This window comes from Indicator indicator, chromosome 29 (genome assembly GCF_027791375.1).
Source record: "Indicator indicator isolate 239-I01 chromosome 29, UM_Iind_1.1, whole genome shotgun sequence".
Taxonomy (NCBI): domain Eukaryota; kingdom Metazoa; phylum Chordata; class Aves; order Piciformes; family Indicatoridae; genus Indicator; species Indicator indicator.
The window spans coordinates 12,617,039-12,639,321 of record NC_072038.1 but is presented as its reverse complement, the minus strand read 5'-3'; the positions used below and the strand labels follow the sequence as shown (position 1 = coordinate 12,639,321).

Genomic DNA, 22,283 nt, shown 5'->3' with positions numbered 1-22,283 from the left:
TTGCTATGTGCCCCAGATTTCCTCTCCTTCACTTCCACTGGTGCTGAGCTGAGCTGCAGGAGCTGTTGCAGGACTCCACAGAGCTGAGGGGCATGGTGAGAGCAGCCAGCAGCTCTGTGTCTGTAGGGGAGTAGAAGGGTTGGGGCTTAGATGTTGTGCTCTCCCTGGGAGCCTAAGGGGTGTTCAGGTGTTCTGCACTGCCCAGGAGTCTCAGGGCACTCTGAGCTGCCCTTCCAGCTTCTGCTTCTCTCAGAAGTGAGGCCACAGAGTGAGAGCTCAGCAAGCTGTGATCTAACTGCCAGGTCTGTGTAGATAGACCATGTTCAGCCCTTGTGCACTGCTTCCCCTGGCTCTGCAGAGCAGCAGCTGTGGCTGTTCCATTGCTGCTTCCAGGACAGCAGTGCATCAGCCTTAGCACCTCAGTGACTCTTCAGTCAGCCAGGCTTTGGCTTAGAATCTTGAGCAATCATCTCCCTGTTCTTTGGGAAGCATTTTGGGAGCACTTAGAAATGCTTTGGACAGGTCTCACAGGTTTCCAGGTGTGCCCCCCTGCAAGTTCTTCTGTCTGAATCATCCCAGCAGCACTCTTCCTTGGAACACGCTCTCTGCTCTTTTCCCATGGGCTATGCCCATTCCAACTCCAAGTATTTTTAGAGGGAGGGCAGAGCAGGCAACCTGCTGCCAAACCACATCTGCTACAGAGCTGAACTTCCCTAAGAAGAGGGTGGAAAGGGATTTCCCAGGGCTCAGCCAGACCACAGCCAGGTGTGAATATCCCTCAGCCTGTGCTAATGTGTTGTTCAATCCCATTCTGTGTTCTATTAACCAGCAATAAACCTCCATTTAACTTCCAATATAAAATCGATCTGGGTTTAGGAAAACACAACAAGCAGTTGCTGATGAATAAGTGTCTGCTGGACTTCAACTCTGCTTTTATGGCTATGAATATTTGATAACATCTCTGTAATCTGGAGGGTGGACAGAGGTGCATTCTTGCAGCTAATGCCCATGTTCACCTCCCACTGGCTTTGAATTACTCCTGTGAATAGTCTCTTCACACTGTAGTGATGACAATACCACCACCTCTTCCTGATTTATATTCTGTTCCTATAGCAATTTAATTCATTATCCTATTGACTTTCTCCTCTGAAGCTGAACATTAATCTGAAGGTTATAGAGATTTTATTAAAGCACCCTTCCATTAGACATGTGTTCCCTCATCTGCTGCTTTCCTCAGAGGCTTATTTTTCACCATTAATAAGCACTGGAGTACAGTAAACTTATCTGCAGGCTAAGAGATTTAAACCTGACCTGCATCCTTCCCAGTAAAGTCTCTGAAATGGAACAGAGGAGGCCTGTGGCAATGGATGGAGCTGAATTTCAGACTGCCTTCTGCCAGCTGTGGCAGGAGAGATGCTGTGAGGACTCACAGGGGCTGGCTGAAAGCTCACTCTGCTTTGGTAGCAAGGTGGATCTGGAGGAGCAGGAGGTTCCTGTCCCCTGCCCAGTGATTCAGTGCTCCTCCCCTGAGGAAGAGGAAGGACTATGTGCTAGCACAGTCTGATGAAGAACTATGCTAGACTCACACATTCACACATCCAGGGAACACAACAGAAAGAGACAGGAGAAGGGGATCTGGATGTTGGGAAAATGGAGGGAACTGTGTGGAGAAAATGAGCAGAAGCTGGACTGTCCCTGAGTTCAGAAAAGCAGGCAGAGCCCTGAGCTAAACATCCCAGGGAGGTGCAGTGGGATGTTCAGCTTCCAGGTGATGAAATTCTGGGGAAGAAGGCAGGAGCCTTATGAGAGAAAGGAGATGGGAATGGTTTGTAGCAGGGAGCACAGCAGAGAGCTGGCTTGTCCTGCCTCTTTCTTCTGACTGCTGACTGGCCAGGACCTGATGGTTCTGCCAGCATCACTGCAGCCACAGCACACAACAGGACTGCTCCAGGAAAAGGGCTTGGGCTTGGTTTGGAGTTGGCTTTGCTCTGCATAACCAATCTCAGCATCAGGGTTGTTGGGGAGGCTGCTGGGAACCACTCAGGCAAGTCCAAGGTGCACAGAAGGTCCCCGTGCCAGAGCCACTGTCCCTGATGTAAATCCAGGCTGCAATTTAATGCAGCAGGATGGATTAAATGATCCCAGCTGGCCAGATGCTTCTCCCAGGCTGTCTGACAGCCTGCTTCTAAAAATACCAGCAGCTGGATTTGCAGCCCTGATCTCTCTGATCCCTCACTTTCCTGGACCTTCCCACTCAGACTGTGCCTGCAGTTAGAGACACAGCAGTGGCAGGAGCAGGTTGGCAGCTCAGCATTGCCAGCCTCTCCCTTTCATTCCCATTTCCATGTATTTTATTTGATTCCTTAGTGGCAGCAAATCAAATCTCCATCCCAAAGCATCTGCACAGCCTGCAATGTGTGTTTGTCTACCTGTGCACTGCAGCTGCTGAAATCTCTGGGTGTTGACAATCTCTGCCAATGGCTTTGTGAAGGGTGACTTGGTGGGCAGAGAAAAAAGAATCTAAACTTTTATGTGTTGTGGACTGGTGTCTCTTGTTTGAAGCTTGTGATAAGTTCCTAACCCCAAGCAATTCAGCTCCTTGACTTTCTGCCCTTGCATCCATAAGGCTGCTGCAGAGCACAGCCACAAAGAGGCACATCCTGCACTTTTCTGCTTAGAGAAAGAAAATATTGAAATGGATTTTTATGGCTTTGCCACATGGGAGGGTTCAAGGGCCCCATTTTTGCCACAGAACTTTTGGAGGTCGTTACCTTTTGTTTGAACAGGGCAGACAGTGCCTGGCCACCAGCACTCTGCTCACTGTGCTGTGTTCTGTGATGCTGCTGCCTGAGGAAGGTCCTTTCTCAGCAGCTGTGGGCTCTGGTGCATTAAAAACTGCTTTGCATAGAGCCACCAGGCAGCAGAGATCAATGATTGGTGTCTTAGCTGGGGACTTTGCTTGAGCCAAGATTCTTTTTAATCATTCTAATACAGCAGGATGCTTATGTAAAGAGTAGGGAATTAAACAGCCTCAAGTATGCATCAGAGGGACAAGTAAATGCTCCATTTATTATCTAAGCATTCCAAACCTGCCTTTCCTTTCTGTGTCAGCAGTGCCAAACATATTGATGATAACCTGATAGACAGTTTTAAAGCCCTAACACTCAAACTACTTAAGCATTAGTTGGGTTGTTCTGCCTGCTGAAGTGACAATTAGGGGCTCAAAGGTAACCAGATTATCGCAGCGATCTCTCTTGACAGCCTTTAACACCTAGTTAAGCGTTAAAGCCTGGCAATTACTAGCCTCTGGGTGTCACTCAGACCACAGCATATTTTGAAGCAATTTGCTATTTCTGGATTGGTTTTCCTGCCATGGTACCACCACAGTGCTCTTGAGCTTGCTCTGAGTGCTGCCTACATCTTCACCAGGCAGAAAGAAGTCCCTAGGTGCAAACTCCTCTCTTAGATGTTAGGTGTGGTTTCCAGATGTGCAGAGAGCATTGTAATACTTGACCTAGTGGGAACTTACCTGTCCAGTCACCCCAGGCAGCTGTCTGGAGCTCTGAAAAACATCCTCAAAAGGACAGAGTTCATCTCACATCTGAAAAGGACTCTAAGCTCCTTGGCCTGCTGCTTGTCTCTGCTCTGTTGTCAAGGGAGATGCTTCTCCACAGAGTGATTTGTCCTGCCCTGAGATGTGTCTCTGGCTATCGGGAACCATCACCCCCTGCAGATGCTGATCTGCTCCTGCTCACTGCAGGAGGAATCTGATAACCAGATGGATGCTGCAGACACTGTGGATCCAGCTGTGCATGGCTGGCTGGCTGGCAGAGCTTTCCACTCAGCCAGTTTTTCTGCTTCCATTAAGGAAGCCTGAAGGTATCTATTAGCAAACACCAAAGGTTAGCAGTCCTCCCAAAGCCCTGCTCTCAGACCCAGGAGAGCCTAGTTAAGAGTTAACAGTAGGTGTGGCAGAGCAATGCTCCACCAGTGCACCTTTTGCTCTAGTCCAGGGCTCATGCATTTACAACTCCTTGTAAAACATCTGAGGTGGTGCTCCAAGTGCTGTGGTATCTGCCAGCCAAAGGTTTGCTCTCCCCTTCAGCCCCCCTGCTTTGCTCTGCGTGACTCTGAGTGGCAAAGCAGAGACCTTGTTTACTGCAGCACACTTGAGTGCCAGCTCTTAAAGGAGCATCACATTACATGGTCACTGAGCACAGAGTTGAATGAAGGCCGCCAGAAGTCAGTTGTGTAAGAGAGAGCTGCCACTGGCTGTGTTCTACACCCCTGTAGCTTGTCAACCAAAGCAAATCATTACCATCAATTACAGCACCAGCATTTGACAGCTCTGCAATTAATTCCCTGTTCTTTAATAACTGCAGTGCCTGACTCATCCCAGGACTCTGGGAGAGATGGCACAGGTGGCACTTCGCTTATTCCCAGAGGTGCAGGCAACAAACACAGCAGGTTCAGGCTGGGGGAATGGCCTGAAATTGTGCCAGGGGAGGGTTAGGTTGGAGATGAGGAAAAATTTCTTTGCTGCGAGAGTGGTCAGAGATTGGAAGAGGCTGCCCTAGGAGATGGTAGAGTCCCCATTCCTGGAGGCGTGCAAGAAAGGTGTGGCCATGGCACTTGGGGCAGTGGTTTAGCGGCCATGGTGGTGCTGGGTTGATGGTTGGGCTGGATGATCTCAGAGACCTTTTCCATCCATTTTTATGACCCTGTGCTAAGGGAAGGAGTTTTGCTGAGTCCCCAGCAGTCTGCAAGTGCCTTCAGGCAGCAATGGGAGGCAGATGGCTGGTGCTGGTGCAGCCCCAGCTGCAGCAGGCTGACCTTACCTCCCCGGAGAAGGCCTGGCCGTTGAGGAGGTGCTCAGAGCCCTGGCTGTCCTCGCTCCCGAAGTGTAACCGGATCTCCTCCAGGCGGTGGCTGTAGGTCATGGGCCCCCCAGAGATGTTGACCAGGTGCTCCTTGTCGAGCCGCAGCGACACGTGTCTGCCCGTGTTGTACATGGTCCCGCTGACCTGGGCACGGGGGGCAAAACAGGCGTTTTGTCCAGAGAACATGGGCATGCTGCAACCCCTGCAGCCTCACACTGCACACACTCTGCTGACCCACAGGTACAGACGCAATGCCAATTGAAGCCTGGGGGGCAGATTGAGACTGGAGATTAGGAAGAAATTCTTTGCAGGGAGAGTGAGACCCTGGAACAGGTTGCCTGGGGAGGTTGTGGTTGCCCCTTCCATGGAGGGGCTCCAAGCCAGGTTGGATAAGGCCTTGAGCAACCTGGGCTGGTGGGAGGTGTCCCTGCCCATAGCAGGGGGTTGGAACTGGATGAGCTTTAAGGACCCTTCCAACCCAAACCATTCTGTGATTCTATGAATCTACAGATCTATGGACCCTGGCCAAGGCAGGGGGCTGGCACAGGAGCAGCCTCAGTTCACTTCTACACAAGGAGGCCTTCAGAATATTTTTTTATGCAAGCTCTGAATAATGGCTTCATTACAAAACTTCTGCACTGAAAATGTGAACATTTCAGCTGACATCAATTAATTTAAGTACATTTGAACAAATCCAAAATGTAACTCATTTTCTCCTTTGAACATTTATAACCAAGTCATCCCAAAGTAAAGGTGCTGCACCAAGCAGAGCTGTAATCACTCCCAAACATGAGCCCTGCTGGAGCTGCAGGGAGAGGCTAGGCTGTCACTGTCCTCCTCTGCAAGTCTCTTAGGTTTGTGTGAGTATTTTGTACTCACAGCTGCCAGATATTTGGCTATAGCAGTGGAGAACTAATCACAGCTTGACCCTAGACCCCCGTTCCCACCACACCTCAGACAGCTGCGATGCTCCCCAAGAGTCATCTCTATGTTAAAGAGACTGAATGTTGTGCAAACTGGTTGTGGACATGTTTCATATGGGATCTAATGCTGTCACAATGTCCACTGCCAGAGGAGAAGTTCCTGAGGAAGAGGTTGCTCAGCTGATGCCATCAGGAGGTGGCATGTGCCAGTCAGCGTGCTTCCTCTCTCAGCATTCTGCATGGCTCTGAATGGAGGGGAAGTGCAGCAATACTATGCTTTGTTACACTTCAATTTAAAACTAAAGACATGGCAGTTCTGTATTAGAGCCCTGTAGTAATTAACAGTGCTGCAGTGTCATTTTATCTGTGATACTAATTAGTGAGTTTCATGCTCTGCTCTCCTGCGGCACTGTAAAAAGTTACAGGGCAGAGAGTGTGCGAAGGCAGAGAGACGGGGAGATTAGCCAGCCCCTGCCTGCTCTGCCTCAGACTGGGTACAGATGTTTTGGTTGTTGTGTTTGTTCCCATTCAAAGTAAGCAGCCATGAGTAGGAACAGCAATGAACACAAAGCTCCCTCTTCATTGCAAATAAACCACAACCACCTCCGTTACAACCGCTCCGGAGGGCAATTACACACCCAGCTCAGTGAAGAGCTGCAAGGAGTTACTGAACTCACTTTCAGTGCACTGTGTGGGAATGACAGAAAGTTGCTAAGCAGAAGGAACAGCTGTAGTTTAAAAACAAACAGAGGGAAGGGTTTAAAGCCTCTGCTCACCTTTGGAAACTCACTGTTCAATTTAGCAGCTATGCAAAATATTCACCATCCATTTTCTCCCCTAAATTGGTACAAATCTCAAACTAGGCTACCATTATTTTCTCTCTCAAGGTAAAAGTGACCCAAATAACCCCTAATATGCATCAAATGACTGGAGAGCAGAGAGGGGAAATGATAGGAGGCAAACTGATGACCAGGAGCAAGATTTGGCTTGCTCATTCTCCCCCCCATCAAAAGGCAGTGCCTGTAAGGAGGCTGCTCTGGCTGCCTCACAACAGAGTCCCAGCTGCAGGTGAGCAACACAGTGGTGGATTGAAGGGTCTGACCTGAAGTGTCTGCCTCATGTCTGACCTGCAGAGAGGGATGGACACTTGAAGGGAGACTCTAAACATCTCTTGCATGAGCACAGACTTGTCACCAGGAAATGCAGAATCCAAGCCCCCCAACGCATTATCCTCAGTAGAGGAGGGTGTGCAAAAAACCAACTCCAGACAAAAGAAGTTTGCTTCTGTTGTTGCTGCCCTTTCACTGCATGCAGTGCTGACTGCCTCTGGAGGACAAGACGGTTCTGATCTTGCTCACTGGGAGCCTACAGACAAAAATGGATTTTCCATATTTCATGGCACTGAGCCTTTGAAGTGATGGCAGCCTCTCCTTTCAGGGCATGAAACTCCTTGGGTTTGTGGAAAGCAAAGATGGACATGGCCTTGTCACAGGCTGCAGGCACAGAGGCCAGGGGAGGGCTGCTCCCCGTGTTCTGTGCACTCTGCCACAGATCCACAGGGACACTGCTGGGAAAGGTGTGGACTCTGACTGCTGCAGCCAACACTCTGCTGCTGCAGCAAGCAAGGGATCCGTTGTGGACTGGATGAGGAGTTCTGGGGCAGTTTAACAGGATAAGAGAACAGATCTGTTAAGATCTGTGTAACTATTTCCTTCATGTGGCAGACTAATCTGGGTGCCAAGCCCTTCACTGTGCTGCTGCTTGCTCTGCTGCTGGGTAGCTCTTTTGTTCTGTGGTTCTGTTTGGCCTGAACATTTATACAGAGATGAAAACACAGCAAAGAAACTCGGGGGGAAAGGAGCACTGAATGCTGCCCTCCTGTTTGTCAGAAGGATCAATATCTACATTTCTCTTATGCACTAGAGATGAGGCTGCAGTGCAAAGCATGTTAAACATCAGTGAGAGCCTGTCTGAGGGGACAGCAAAGTCCACCACTGTCAGAGTTCATGATCATATCACATCCTCAGCTGACCCCATTTGCCTCACACACTGAGCAAGGCTTCCAGCAGGTAATTTTTCCTGGGATCAGATCCCCAAGTAGAAGAGAGCACGTGGATGGGCTTCAGCCCTAATTGTGGAATGGTTCAACTTTGGTAGACTTTAATTAAATGATTAACATATTCCTGATGTAGTTATTTTCTATTTAATCTCATTACTTTTAAATCTTACTTCACAGGGCTTTGTGCACATAATTCCCCAGCAGCATTATTCTCTCTTTATCTTGATACAAGGCAGGCACACAGGCACAGGCTGCTAAGATATTCTGTGCTGTGCTTCCAAGGAAGATCTGAATACTCCTGTGGAATCTGTGTAGAACTTGCTGGTGCTGTGATCAGGAAAATGTCCCAGTTCTGCTCTTTGAAAAAGGGAACAGAAGCCAAGTCAATAGAAATCCTGATCCCCAGTAAACACAAACTTTGGTGGATCTTTATCTTGGAATTCCACAGACCTTTATGACCATTAGGACAAAAGTACCAACCCAGCCCCCAAAGCAGCCCCCAGACATATTTTTCTAATGATGTGCTTTAGCCCTGCACTTGTGGAAGGATTCTTCCTGTGTCCTAGTTAACTGTACAGCTTCTTCCCTTCATCTTCTCTTCCACAGCTAGTCCTGAACTAAATATTTTCAGAACTTCCTTGGTGGCCTACATCTTTACATTACAGTCTGTGTTAAAATAGCCTTCAAAACCCTCAGCGCAAGTGACAGAAAAAGAATCCTGCTGAAGGGTGAAGCCACACTAGAAATGCAAGCAGGGGATGCAGAAGGAAAGGAGGAGCAGCTCTTTGCCTTCCAGTCCCACTCTGTCTTCACTGTCACCCTTCTCCAAGGAGCAGGGCAGGCTCTCTGCTTGCAGGGACCCTTAGGAAGCAGTGAAGCAGCCCATTTGGGATTCATGCAGGGAAGAGTGGCCTGAAGATTAGTTCCAAGAACGTCTTTACTTGCACCAGTACCTGCCAGTGGAGCTGCACTGAATGTAAGGGAGCAAGCAAATCAATCTTGTGTGGCTACCTGCCATGGTGTCCTTGGATCTTATCTGCACTGTCAGATGTCCCTTTCTTTAGGATGGAAATAGACATAGTCCAGAGAAGGCCTGGTGCTGTGCAGGGAAGCAAACCACCAAGGATTGAAGAGTCCTTTGAAGGTGTTGAGGTGTCCCAGTTCTATATCCTGCAATAACCAAGTTTTGATCATCCGCCACCTGAGTTCCACATTTTCCTCCTGGATCCCATATCCCAGCAGAAGAGGAAAGCTCCATGGGAATGGTAAAACTTTACCACTGATACCGAACCCTGGGTCCCAAAGGGCTTAAAAAATGCCAAGCCCCACAGCTGCTTGTTGTATCCATGGGTGAGTCAAGAGGAACTCCAGGACATTCTCTTGGCTTCCTCACGCTCAGATGAGACTGTCCTGTGCAGCTCCGGTCACCTGAACTGGAGTTTCTAGGTGCAGTGATGAACTGAGCTTCATCTCTAGGTTTAATTATTGTAATCAACAGTATGGAAAGGACTCGTGGCAGGTTGTGAGGACGCCGTTCCCAGTGCTGTTTTCAGTGACCAGCAGGCTTCATGACCCTCCCAGTCAAGAGCTTCTTTAGATGTGCCTGTAAGTGTCTGGGGGTTAGGCTCAGCTACACGTTCGCAGCCTTTCCTGCTTTAGTCGAAGGCAGCGGAGGCGAATCCCAGCCCTGCTTCCCGCAGCCTTTCCCGCTGCCAGCAGAGGGCGCTGCTGGCCCGTCCCATGGAGTTGCCACTTCCTGCCGGGGGACAGCCAGGACGACGAAAACTCTTCTGTGTGACATGACTAAGCCGTGGCTTTGGTCCCACGAGTGTTGGTTTCCGCTGTGCGACACAGCCCTGGGGGCTGCTGCATCGGTCAAGCAGGTTTCTAGTCACAACCAAGCCTCTGGGGGATGCAGGCTGCTTGGAGGCCATCAGAGAAGGAAAGCACTCAGGGTGCCTTTCCTGGCAAGAATCCAACAGATCCTATGTGGTGTTCATGAAGGAGAAAGTGGAAGGGAGGGAAATAAAGGTAAGGAACCAGCAGAGCTGTGACACAGAGCCACTCACTGCGAGGGAGCTGTGGTGTAATTGCAGAGCTTTGAAGAACAACGGGCAGCAGCATCAATATTTGATTAAAACCAGCCTGTGCCAGGCATGCAGAATGCAGAAGTGCAAAGATTCAAACCAGCTTTTCATCTTCTGAGCTGAAAAGTTTTGCAAAGGCAGTGCTGTTAATGAGTCCAGTTAACCCATTTACCTGCCTGATGCAGTGTGGTGTGGCAGCATGTGGCACCACACACTTGTTGGCACTTTTTAAAGCAGCCTGTTCAGGAAGAGCCTTTCCTGCTCACTCCTTTGCAGTGCTGCCTCTCTGCTTCCCTTCAGTGACCCATCTGTAGCAAACCTGGAGCCAGCCTCACCAACGAACTGCTCAGGCTGCCTCGCTAATCAGCACAAGATGTCAGCTCCCAGGGATCACAGTAACGTGCTCCAGTGGTGCCTGCTCCACTCTGCAACAAAAATAGGACTGTAAAAGGGGGGACTGCAGGGTCGTGGTTTGTCTGAGATAACGACATACCCAGGCTGGGGTGGATGAGGCAGCTCCTGGGGCACTGGTGGCACCCTGCAGAGTCTCTATGCCACATGCTCCTTTTAGGCTAATGAAGTGCTTTATTGCATGGCCACTACTCCTTTAATGCAATGATTTTGGCTTGTTAGGGGCTAGGAAGCCTCAAGCAGATGCAGCCAAGTTGATGGTGCCTGATGTTAGTAACTGCTGTGTGCTCTACTGGGAGATCATCCTCTCCTTGACCTGCAATATTCCAGCCACACTCAAACCACCTGCAGTGGGGGAATTTCATCCTGCAGGTCTCATTGGATTTTAAAAATGAAAATGAAAGTATTGAAAGAGAAAGCAGAGGAACTGGCAAGAGACCTGCTTCCACTAGTGTGGGGTTAAGGCTTGAGGGACCAGTAAGGATTTTAAGTGGGTGATGCGATGCTGAGGGCTTCCTGCAAGGAGGGATCCATTATGTGCTGTCTGGGTGAAAAAAAAAGAACTAATGAGGAGTTTGGGGGTTTTTTTTGCTGTAGAAAAGGAGAGTGAATCTCATTGTTCACTGTCCTCTGCTCTGTAGTGTCTTGAAGCCTGCAGCCTGAACATTTGCAGACAAGCTGAGGTGGAGAAGAGGAATGTGTGAAAACAAATGATCTTGCAAGGTGTGCTGAAGAGACTTCACACAGCAAGGGCTGTGCCATGTGCAGGTACCCAGCACAGAAGGCACCAGCACAGCTGCCTTCAGCCAGGGGAACTGCTCAGGGGCTGATGCCACCTTCTGAGTCTGCTGTGACCACAGGGGGATGTGGCACAGGCTCCACACTGAGGCCACCACCAGGCTTTTAAATTAATGTTTCAAGGGCAGGCAGGGCTGGGCCTGCACCATGGCAGGTCCTTGGATTTATCAGCAGGGGACTCAGGCTCCTCCTGGAGTGTGCTGCTCCTGTGTTTGAGAATGCTGTGGGGCTAGACTCGCACCCCTGTGTCTGCAGCCACCCTGGGGACGTGTCTCAGCCTGTGCTGTGACACAGCAGAAACATGATATGAAAGAGGGAAAGATTGCCTTTGTGGTGTGTTGCTTTTAGTTCATTAACCTTAGTGTAGAATTAGGCTAAGGCAGTAAGTAACTGAGGGAGTAACGGGGGCCTGGGGACTCACTACCCTAATTCAGTGCAGCAGTCGGTAACGAGGGTTTGGTTTGAAGGATCTGCATTAAAGCAGTGATAAGGATGATTGTGGTTTCTGATATAGGATGTCAGAAGAGCTGAAGGCTTCCACATGTTTGCAGAAGGCTGTAAATGGTAGAGAACTGTCCCTGCTGAACAGCTGACAGGCAGCTGGCTGACTGGCTGCAGTTCTGCTCTCAGCTGCTGGTGCATCTCCTGGCTCAACCAATTTCAGCTTCACCAGAGGAATCTGCTCTGTGCTCCAGTACAGCTCCAGTTCAACCCTCTCTGAGAGTCAGTGCCCAAGCTGGATGGAAGATGCTGGGGATTTTGGGCTACAGCATGAGCTAGAGGTGAATGGCAGCCCAGGGGCAGACCTTGCCCTCCCTGATGGCTCCAGAGCTCTAGTGGGGTGTCCCTTGTCCAGCTGGTGGGTGTGCACACAAAGCCCTTTCAGTCAGAAGCCTTCCCTTCCCTCAGAAGGACTTCACGTCTGAGCACTCTTCTGCTAGCCCCTGGCCAAGAGCCTTTGTGTTTGTCTGTTGGGTTTGTGTGGGTTGGTTGATTTCTTGCCCACTGCAGGCTCCTTGCTGCGTCTCTAGATTGCACAGCTCTGGGGAAGGACTCTTCCTTTGTTCAGTGTGCTCCTCTCCTGAGAGCTCCAGGTGCTCTGCCCTTGTGTAAATGAGTATTTGTACAAGGAATCAAAAAGACACAAAGCTCTGAATGCCAAGAAGCAATCTTTGCTCTTGCATTACTCCCAAGCAGAGTGAAAGACTCTCTTCTGCCGGCTCAGGTTTGAAAGAAATGGGGAGAAACTCTTCTGAAAATGGCTTTTAGAAAACCAATTTGTGTCATGCCAATTTACCATCAATTCCCCTCTGCTTTTCCTGGTCGCTGTGCTCCCAAACCAGATTCATCTGGCTTTGCAGCAGGGGCCATGAGGAAAGGAGGAAGGGATAAAGTGAACTAGGAGTCAGCATGGGACTAAATGCTTTCCCACTGGGCATACAATTCAGGCTAGTCAGGATCTGAGCTTTCCAGGCAGTTCATTTTCAAGACTTCTTTTATCATACATATCCTGAAGAGTTTCAAGAATGTGTAATCTGTTGAAACAAAAGCGTTGGAGGCTCATCCTTGCCATCTTCCCAGGGAGGTTCCTTCAAACCAGCACTTGCTGTGCAGGTAAGGAGCAGCATTCCCATTTCCTGGCACTTGCTTTTCCTCCTGTTTTTGCACTGCTTTCCTTTCTGCAGCATGCAAAGCAGAGGCTGGGTGGATGCTCCCAAAAGCCTGTGGTGTGGTTTCTTGCCCACCTCTGGGGTCTGCAGATGCATTGTGTGGGCACATTCCTGCTTTTGCCAAGGGCTGGGAGTGGAGGGATGAGGGACAATGGCTTTGAGCTGGGAGAGGGGAGACTGAGACTGGAGATGAGGAAGAAATTCTTGAGAATGAGGGTGGTGAGACTCTGGAACAGGTTGCCCAGGGAGGCTGTGGATGCCTCCTCCATGGGAGTGTTCCAGGCCAGGCTGGATGAGGCCTTGAGCAGCCTGGGCTGGTGGGAGGTGTCCCTGCCCATGGCTGGGGCTTGGAACTGGATGAGCTTTAAGATCCCTTCCACCCCAACCCATTCTGTGATTCTATGAATCTGTGAGCTCCTGCACAGTGCAGAGCCAGCCCTGCTCTCTTTGTCTGGGCTGAGGATGAGGCTCATTCCCACCCAGGTTTGCTGTTCTTGCCTGCAGCAGAGGAAATCCTTTAAGTGTTCTTCCTAAGCAGACAGGACTCAGGCAGAAGCTGAGCCACAGCTTTCAAAACTTAAGTCCTGCAGATCACAGAAAGTATTTCTTACAAGGCACTAATGAAAATTTCAGCACACTTGGTATTTCTAACAATTTTAAATGCCCTGGTTCTGAATAATAAGTCTGCCCCTGAGCTACTGGAGTCTGTGAGCAGTGCCAGCTTTTAATATGTAATTGGTGACTGATGCAGACTAAAGAGAGGAACTGCTCCCAGGCTTCACTTGCAGAAAGAGACCCACTCCAGAAGTAATTGAAAGATTTGTGAGTCTATTGTGGCTTATGTCTCATTATTCTCATACCAACTCTTTCTGAAGTGGAGATGATGCCTAATAAACAAGTCCTTTAATCATCTTTAAAATAACAAATCTGTTGATAAATTGAATTCTCTCCTGGAAGATATTGCTGTATTGATTTCAGGACCCCATTTTTAATAAGCAGAGACTGTGCAGAACTGCTTGTTCTGACAGTCTGGAAAGTAGGGCACCAACTGACTCTGCAAACAGCTGAATTTATGAGGGGAGTTTTTTGCTTGAACTCAGATCCATTATCCCTCTGCTGTTGACACTCATCTGCAATGAGGATACTGGACCAGATCTGCTACATAAGAAAAGCAGACAGGCAGGGCCACCTAACTGCTCCTGTGCTAGAATTTCTCTTCCCAGAGGTGATTTCAGGCACCAAGTTGCATGCTGCACCCAGCCTCCATGGCACCCTCCCTCCCTGAGAGCAGGCAGGGCACTTTCTTTTCATTTATGTATAACACCCTAACAATGTAACCCTCCCAGCCCCTGCCTCTCATGCCCTGCATGTCCTGCCACGCAGAAGCAAACCAAAATCAAACCAACAGCCTCTAAGACAAAAATTCTACACTCCAGGCCAAACAGTGCCCCTCAAGCTCTGGCTCTGCTGCAACCACACTGAAATGTGGCCACAGAGTGCCCAGTGGGGACCTGCAGACACATGAAGGGTGATGAAGCAGAAGTGCTCCACACATGCTCAGAGTCTGAGTCACACTGATCTAGGTCAGCACTTCCCACTCCTCAGCACTGTAGCAGCCATGGCCTCGTTCTCAGGAGTGCTGAGCAACAAGTCTTGCAGGTCACAACATTTCCATGGGGAGGTGACTCCTAGGAAACAGCTCAATCTGTCCCTTAGACTTAGGGAAAATGTTAATCCTGAAGTTTTCATCTGTAATTGTGCACAGGGATTATTTCCCCTCACCTGTTGGTTGGTTTGGTCTCCTTTTTGCTGCCCTGTAGATGTGGGCAGTTGGCAGCCACAGCTGTGACCCTGCTCCTGCTGTAGCAGCAGCTCCTGGGCACCTCTGCAGCAACTGAAATACCTGAGGGAGGGTCTCTAGGGTCTTCTGTTCTTTGGGTAAAGCCATTGCCTGTTCTGGGCCCCTTCTCTTGGTGATGTTTGCAGAACTCCTGACTGCTTTCTGCAGTTTGCTGCTGCAGGATACCCAAACCCTGACAAGAGCAGGCAGCAATGGGAGCCTCTGCACACCCAGTGATGCTCAGGACATCTTCCCTTCTCTTTCCATGCTGCTGTGCTGCATCCAAGCTTGTGAACAGGTTCTCCTCTTGGTCAAGGCTGTGGGGCAGATTATAAACTCTCATCTCAATGTGGGTTTGGTAGTGCTGTGAGAGCAGGAGAGAGAGGAACAATCCAAACCACGCTCTCAGCACTGCCCTACCATCCTCTCTGAGTTTGAAAGGCTGAGGGCCCTGCTCTGGGTCCCTGCTCAGCCACAGCCTGAGCTTCTCCTGGCAAGAGTCAGCTGAGGCCAGACCAGGGGAGTTGTAAATTGGATTAACTCTTATGGGAAAAGCTGCTTGGCTTCAACTCCTGTTGTACTGCAGGGAAAGCCAGAAGCTTCTCTAGGAAGCCCTGAACCAAAGCCCCTTCTGGTCCTTCTGCAGGATCCTGGAACTGTTTTGCTACAGAATTTTATAGGGACAGAGTTCTTGAACTGGGAGGCTTCAGACTCTGCTACAGGCTGCTGTGGAGGAGGTTGTTAGAAAGCTCAGTAGAAAAGATTGATACCAGGCTTGTCCACCTTGCAGCTCACACTGCTGGCTGGCTGCATTGCACCCAACTCTCTTATGGTCACAGAAGAGGCTCCTCCATTTATTTTCTGTATTCAGAAATTAGCAGGCATGATGCCATTAATTAGCAAGGAACCCCCTCACCTTTGGATTCTCTAACCAACATGTCCCCAAAGCACCTACCCACAAGATGTCGTTGTGGCTGGAGTGTGCCTCTGCCCCCAGCCATGGGGTGTTCCAGAGTCCTCCTGCCCCTGCCCCTGCCTCTCCTGCCCTCTGCAAAGCCCAGTTCTGGGATAAATGCATGTAGCAGGCAGCAGCAGCCATGGCAAAGAGATGGAACAAAGCCTGGGGAAGTCCAGAGCAAAGCAGGGATTAACATCCTGGATGACTGTCCCAACTTCACATACTTTAAATGAATATTTCAGCTGAATTGATCAGCCTAGAGGGAATAATCCTGGGGTATTCCAGCCTGAGGCTGCAGGAGTAACTCTATCACCAACATGCTGCTCCTGACAAATCAGAGACCTAAGGCTTAATCTACATCATCTAGAAAGCATGTGTGCAGAAAATGTGTAATGCCAGATCTTACTACAGAAAAGATTAAGGCTGAAAAAGGATTAGAAATTATTTAAGGAGCTTCTTCATGTTCCCTAGTATCCTTCTGATCTGTGACCAGCCTAGCTTCAGGGTCTCTGCTACTGATGCTGTTGTTAGTGAGAGCTCAGCCCCCACACACCACAAAGGATCAGCAGTGTGCTCCAGGCAGGGCTGCAGCCTGGGGCCTTGGGGCTTGTTTCCTGGCTCCATGCTTTGGGGTCTGTTGCAGGGATCAGTGGGAGCACTGCAGACCAGGAGCTGACACTGCTGTGAGCAAGGAGCCCTTTGGTGCTGGGCAGGCTTCAGGACTGCCAGGATGTGATGGTTTGAAACTGTCTTTTTAATTTTTCCTTGCAAAGTTCAGAACAGAGAAAGTGAAAGAATGTAAATAAGTCACTATTGGGTGTAAGAAAGCAAAATAACGATTGTTCTAAACACTTCCATTGGATAGATAGAAATGTTTAAGAACTATTACCCAAAACAAAGTGGGCACTCTGCACATTCTGCGTTCTGCAGTGGGGGCAGTTGCTGGGCTGTCTGGCTGCTGTTTCTTCTTCTCTTCTGGCTGAAGATAACACACTGACCTTGGCAGCTAAGTTAACAACTTTCTGCTTAACTAACTCTGCTTCTCTGTCCAGGGGGGTCTGGGGGGGAAGCTCCTGGGAGAGAGAGGCCCCTTTGGGAGGGTCCCCTTGGGGGGAAGCAAAGGGAGATCGGTTGTGCTTTTTCTGTTGATTGTATATATTTGTGAATGTTGTGAATTTTGTATATTTGTACATATTCATTGCATTTCACTGTAGATTTTAGACTCTGCTTGTAAATACAGCTTTTCATTTGCTTCCAGACTGGGCTAGCCTGGTTATTGTCAGTGGGGGGGAATTTCAGCTCACACCGACACACTTTTTATTTTTGGCGCTCCAACTCGGGGCTCGATTGCTTGTTTGATTTATTTCTGCTCAGATTAGGAAGCAAAATGAAGCTGTTTTGGATTTTGAGTAATTTTATTTCCTCTGTTATCAGTGTGATTGTCTACAGATGGGCTGTTTCCTGCATGATAGACAAGATTGTGAGATATGTGGCATATAAGTAGTTTCTTTGGGTTAAGAACAAGTTACTGAATGTTGGTGAATTCTGTTGTGGTCTTATTGGGCTAAGAAGCTATGGTAACTCAACTATGGATCTGCTAGCAGACACATATGAGTTTGTTACTCCTCTTACAACTACAGAGGGTCTTTGTAACCAGTGGTACCCTAGATATCTTGTACTAGCCTTAATCTTAATTTTGTTGCTTCTTGGAATAATCATATGGCTACTGATAGCACTGTGTCAAGAAAGACATAAGGCTACTTGCTCTTCCAACTCTGCTGTGAATGTGAAAACCAAGCCAGTAAATTTGGTGGCCACTGTAACCAGAAAGCGTAAAGGAGATGCAGATGCTGCAGGAGATGGTGCAGATGGAGATGAGGGTCCTTCTACTCAGGGTCCCTCTCTTAAGAAAGATCCTTCTGATGAGGAAGAGAGGGTTAGCCTTAAAACTCTGGTAGACCTCTTGAGACCCCACATGGATGATGGAGATGTAGGTCAGGATGTAGACCCTAGTAGATTAGCAACTGCTGGTAGTGCCTCTGAACTCAAAGAAATTCAACGGAGGATTAAAATAGGATTATGGGGACAGCGACCTCAGGATGATGATGATGATGAGGATGAGGATGACATACAGTCAGCTAATGCACCCAGACAGGAAATTAGACATGTGAGGAAGGATTACATCAGAGAAGATAATGAGCCAGTCCTGTCTTGGCTAGCTAGGTGTTTTGATATGGGAGCCCCAGCATTGGTGGTAGGTGACAAGTCGGCCTCTCAGTTGGGGATGCTCTCAAAGGATACAGGCATAGACAGGCACCTAGGCAAGTGCATTGGTAAAGTTTCTCTGTGGGCACGCCTCCTACTGGCAGTCTCGCTGAGGTACCCCAGCAGAGATGATTTACCATGGAACCCTAAGCCTTGGACCACAATAGCTGAGGGAATCAAGCGTCTGAGAGAGTTTGCTGTGAGAGAAGTAATGTATGGAGATCATAAGACTCTGAATCCTGATGAAATTCCTGTTGGAACAGGCCTTGCCAAAAAGCTCATTAAGCTTGCTCCTCCTAATTATGCTACTATTCTGGCAAGCAGGATTGTGGCAAGAAATTATGGTGGAGCACCTCCTACTGTTGGCCATTTCACTGACCAAATGAGGCAGTTGGAGGATAGTCTTGCACGTACTTCTTTGGTTTCAGCCATTGAAACTTTATCTGGAGAAATGAAGAATTGCATGAAAGAGCTGAAGGAGGAACTTAAAACCTCCATATCCAACTTGATGAAGGGGGATGATTCTGATTCCTCTTCCTCCAGATGGATACAAGTTTCAGCTGTTAGGAACAGACGTGCTCCAAGGAGGCCATTCCAGAATAGGTCAAACCAAAACAGACAGCAGAGGCAATCACGTGGCAGTATCTGGATAACTCTGCGTGATCAGTTTGGTGAGAACATGAACAGATGGGATGGTCAACCAACTTCTGATCTTTTCGAGAGGTTACGGGAGCTGCAGAGGGGCAGATCCCGAGGTAGCAATACCAGGAGGGTAGCTGTCGCTTCCTCAGTTTCCCAGAACAACTCTGATAGCTCCAACAGTGATCCTAATTCTGATGCTGGACGTTGTGCCAGCTGTACATGTGGAGGTAATCCCCACCATTAGGGGTGCCCTGCCTTCCGCCAGGGGGAGGTAAGGGATAATGGAGATAACAGAATCTATTGGGATGTGTACATCCAGTGGCCTGGCACTTCAAAATTTCAGAAGTACAGGGCCTTGGTTGACACAGGAGCTCAGTGCACCATAATACCATCAAATTATCAAGGGGGAGAATCTATAACCATTCAGGGAGTCACTGGTGGATCTCAAGAGTTGTTTAAGATAGAGGTTGACATAAGTTTAACTGGGAAGCAGTGGAAGAAACATACTATTGTAACAGGTCCTAATGCACCTTGTATTTTGGGAATTGATTTTCTGAGAGAAGGGCGTTTTAAAGACCCTAAGGGTTACAAATGGGCTTTTGGAATAGCAACTGTAGAAATTGATGGAGGAAAATTGAAGTTGTCCATTAGACCTGAGCTTTCAGATGAATCTGCAGTTGTGGGACAACATGAGATAGAGGATGTAAAGCTGCCGGTTGCTTCTCAAACTGTGCATCACAGACAATACAGAACCAACCGTGACTCTTTGGTGCCCATTCAAAACTTGATTCATCATCTGGAGAGTCAGAAGGTCATCAGCAAAACTCATTCACCTTTCAACAGTCCAGTCTGGCCTGTGAGAAAGCAGAATGGAGAGTGGCGTCTGACAGTTGATTTCCGTGCCTTGAATGAAGTAACTCCACCCATGAGTGCAGCTGTACCAGACATGATGGAACTCCAACATGAGCTGGAATCCAAGCAGGCCAAATGGTATGCTACCATAGACATTGCTAATGCTTTCTTCTCTATTCCCATAGCAGAGGAATGCAGGCCTCAGTTTGCTTTCACCTGGAGAGGCATTCAGTACACATTCAATCGTTTGCCCCAGGGGTGGATTCACAGTTCAACCATCTGCCATGCAGTGATCCATGATGCTTTGGAGAAAGGTGGAGCTCCAGAACACATTCAGTTCATCGATGACATCATCGTCTGGGGTGAGACTGCTGAAGAAGTCTTCAAGAAAGGTAACAAAATCATTGACATTCTCTTGCAAGCTGGTTTTGCTATCAAGCGAGACAAGGTGAAAGGACCTGCCAGAGAAATCCAGTTTCTGGGAGTGCGGTGGCAAGATGGTCGCCGTCACATCCCAATGGATGTGATAAACAGAGTCTCCACCATGGCAAATCCCATCAACAAGAAAGAAACTCTGCGTTTCTTAGGCATAGTGGGATTTTGGAGACTGCACATTCCTGGATACAGTCAGATTATGAAACCTCTGTATGATGTGACTCGAAAGAGAAACAGTTTCCAATGGGGTCCTGAGCAACAAGCAGCCTTTGACCAGATCAAGCGAGAGGTAGTCCAAGCGATGGGTCTGGGACCTGTCCGAACTGGTCCAGACATTAAGAACATTCTGTACACAGCCGCGAGTGACAATGGTCCAACCTGGTGCTTATGGCAAAGAGCTCCAGGGGAGACACGAGGACGTCCTCTTGGTTTCTGGGGTTGTGGCTACAGAGGCTCAGAGGCAAACTACACTCCAACAGAGAAAGAGATTTTAGCTGCTTATGAAGGAGTGAAAGCTGCTTCGGAAGTGATTGGAACTGAGTCACAACTTCTTCTAGCTCCTAGATTGCCAGTTCTGAATTGGATGTTCAAAGGCAAAGGTTCTTCACCACATCATGCAACAGATGCTACCTGGTCTAAGTGGATGGCTCTGATAACACAGCGAGCTCGAATGGGAAATCTCGAAAGGCCTGGTTTGGTGGAGGTGATCACAAACTGGCCAGAAGGCACAAGCTGTGCAAAACCTCCAGAGGAGAGAGTAACTCGTGCTGAGGAAGCTCCTCCTTACAGTGATCTGTCTGATGATGAAAAGAGATATGCTTTGTTCACAGACGGTTCCTGTCGTCTTGTTGGGAACAAGCGGAGATGGAAATCTGCAGTGTGGAGCCCAACGCGCAGAGTTGCAGAAGCGAGAGATGGAGAAGGAGAATCCAGTCAATTCGCAGAGGTAAAAGCTGTCCAGCTAGCTCTTAACGTAGCTGAATGTGAGAGATGGCCAAAGCTTTATCTCTACACCGACTTGTGGATGGTAGCCAATGCCTTGTGGGGTTGGCTGAAAGACTGGAAGAAGAATGGCTGGCAGAGGAAAGGAAAGCCAATCTGGGCTGCAGATCTGTGGCAAGACATTGCTGCTCGCATTGAGAGAATCCCAGTGAAAGTGAGACACATCGATGCTCACATTCCTAAGAGCAAAGCTACTGAGGAACAACAACACAACCATCAGGCAGATCTAGCTGCAAGAGTTTCCCAGGTGGACACAAACTCTGATCCTGATCCTGATCTTGACTGGAAACTCCGAGGTGAGCTGTTCTTAGCTCGGTGGGCCCATGACTCGTCAGGACATCAAGGCAGAGATGCAACCTACCGATGGGCTCGTGACAGACCCATTGACATTTCCATGGATGCTATCACACAAGTCATCCATGACTGTGACATTTGTGCTGCTATTAAGCAGGCAAAGCGGATCAAGCCCTTGTGGTACGGTGACCGATGGTCCAAGTACAAGTATGGTGAAGCCTGGCAGATTGACTACATCACTCTACCTCGTTCTCCATCTGGTAAGCAGTATGTGCTGACTATGGTAGAGGCGAGCACTGGATGGCTGGAAACTTATCCAGTTCCTCATGCAACTGCACGTAACACCATTCTTGGCCTGGAGAGACAAATCCTGTGGAGACATGGAACTCCAGAGAGGATTGAGTCGGACAATGGAACTCATTTCAAGAACAATCTTGTAAAAAACTGGGCCAAAGAGCACGGCATCGAGTGGATATTCCACATTCCCTACTATGCACCAGCTGCAGGGAAGATCAAATGCTACACGGTTTGCTGAAAACCACTCTCAAAGCCATGGGGGGTGGATCTTTGAAAAACTGGGAGAAACATTTAGCACAAGCAACCTGGTTAGTGAATAGTAGAGGTTCAGTGAATCGAGCTGGACCTGCCCAATCAGATTTGTTGCGAAAGGAGGAAGGTGATAGAGTTCCTGTTATCAGAGAAAAGAATCTGTTAGGCAAAACTGTTTGGGTATTTTCTCCTTCAGGAGAGGCCAAACCTGTCCGAGGGGTGGTTTCTGCTGAAGGTCCTGGTCACACCTATTGGGTGATGCAAGAAAATGGTGAAATTCAGTGTATTCCACAAAGAAATCTAACTTTGGCTGAGAGAGGTTAAATTCAGAGTGTTGCGCAGATACAGCATCGCGCCCAAGAGGAGAGTTCATGAGATCTACGGTGCACGAACCCTGAGAGCCCTGAGTCACCTGAGAGTCCCTGTTCCTTTCTTTGCTCCATCTGCGAGGAAACAAGCTGTTTGCTGTTTTTCCTGTGATTTGACTCTTTTGAACCATCTACATCTGAGATAGCTGGAATGGACTACGGTCTTTATTCACCTATTGTTGTAGATGTTATTTTAGATTAGATAAATGATAGTAGCAGCCAATGGAATTGTTTAGAAGGGGTGGACTGT

At 48.7% G+C, this 22,283-nt stretch overlaps 1 protein-coding gene across 1 annotated transcript in view; it reads right to left on the bottom strand.

Moving 5' to 3' along the window:
• CA10 (carbonic anhydrase 10) overlaps positions 1-22,283 on the bottom strand; it is a 131,047-nt gene that overhangs the window by 21,908 nt on the left and 86,856 nt on the right. Inside the window, exon 4 of the mRNA XM_054393949.1 lies at positions 4,839-5,024. Coding sequence (XP_054249924.1) covers positions 4,839-5,024 — 186 coding nt within the window. The remainder of the gene's footprint in view (positions 1-4,838; positions 5,025-22,283) is intronic.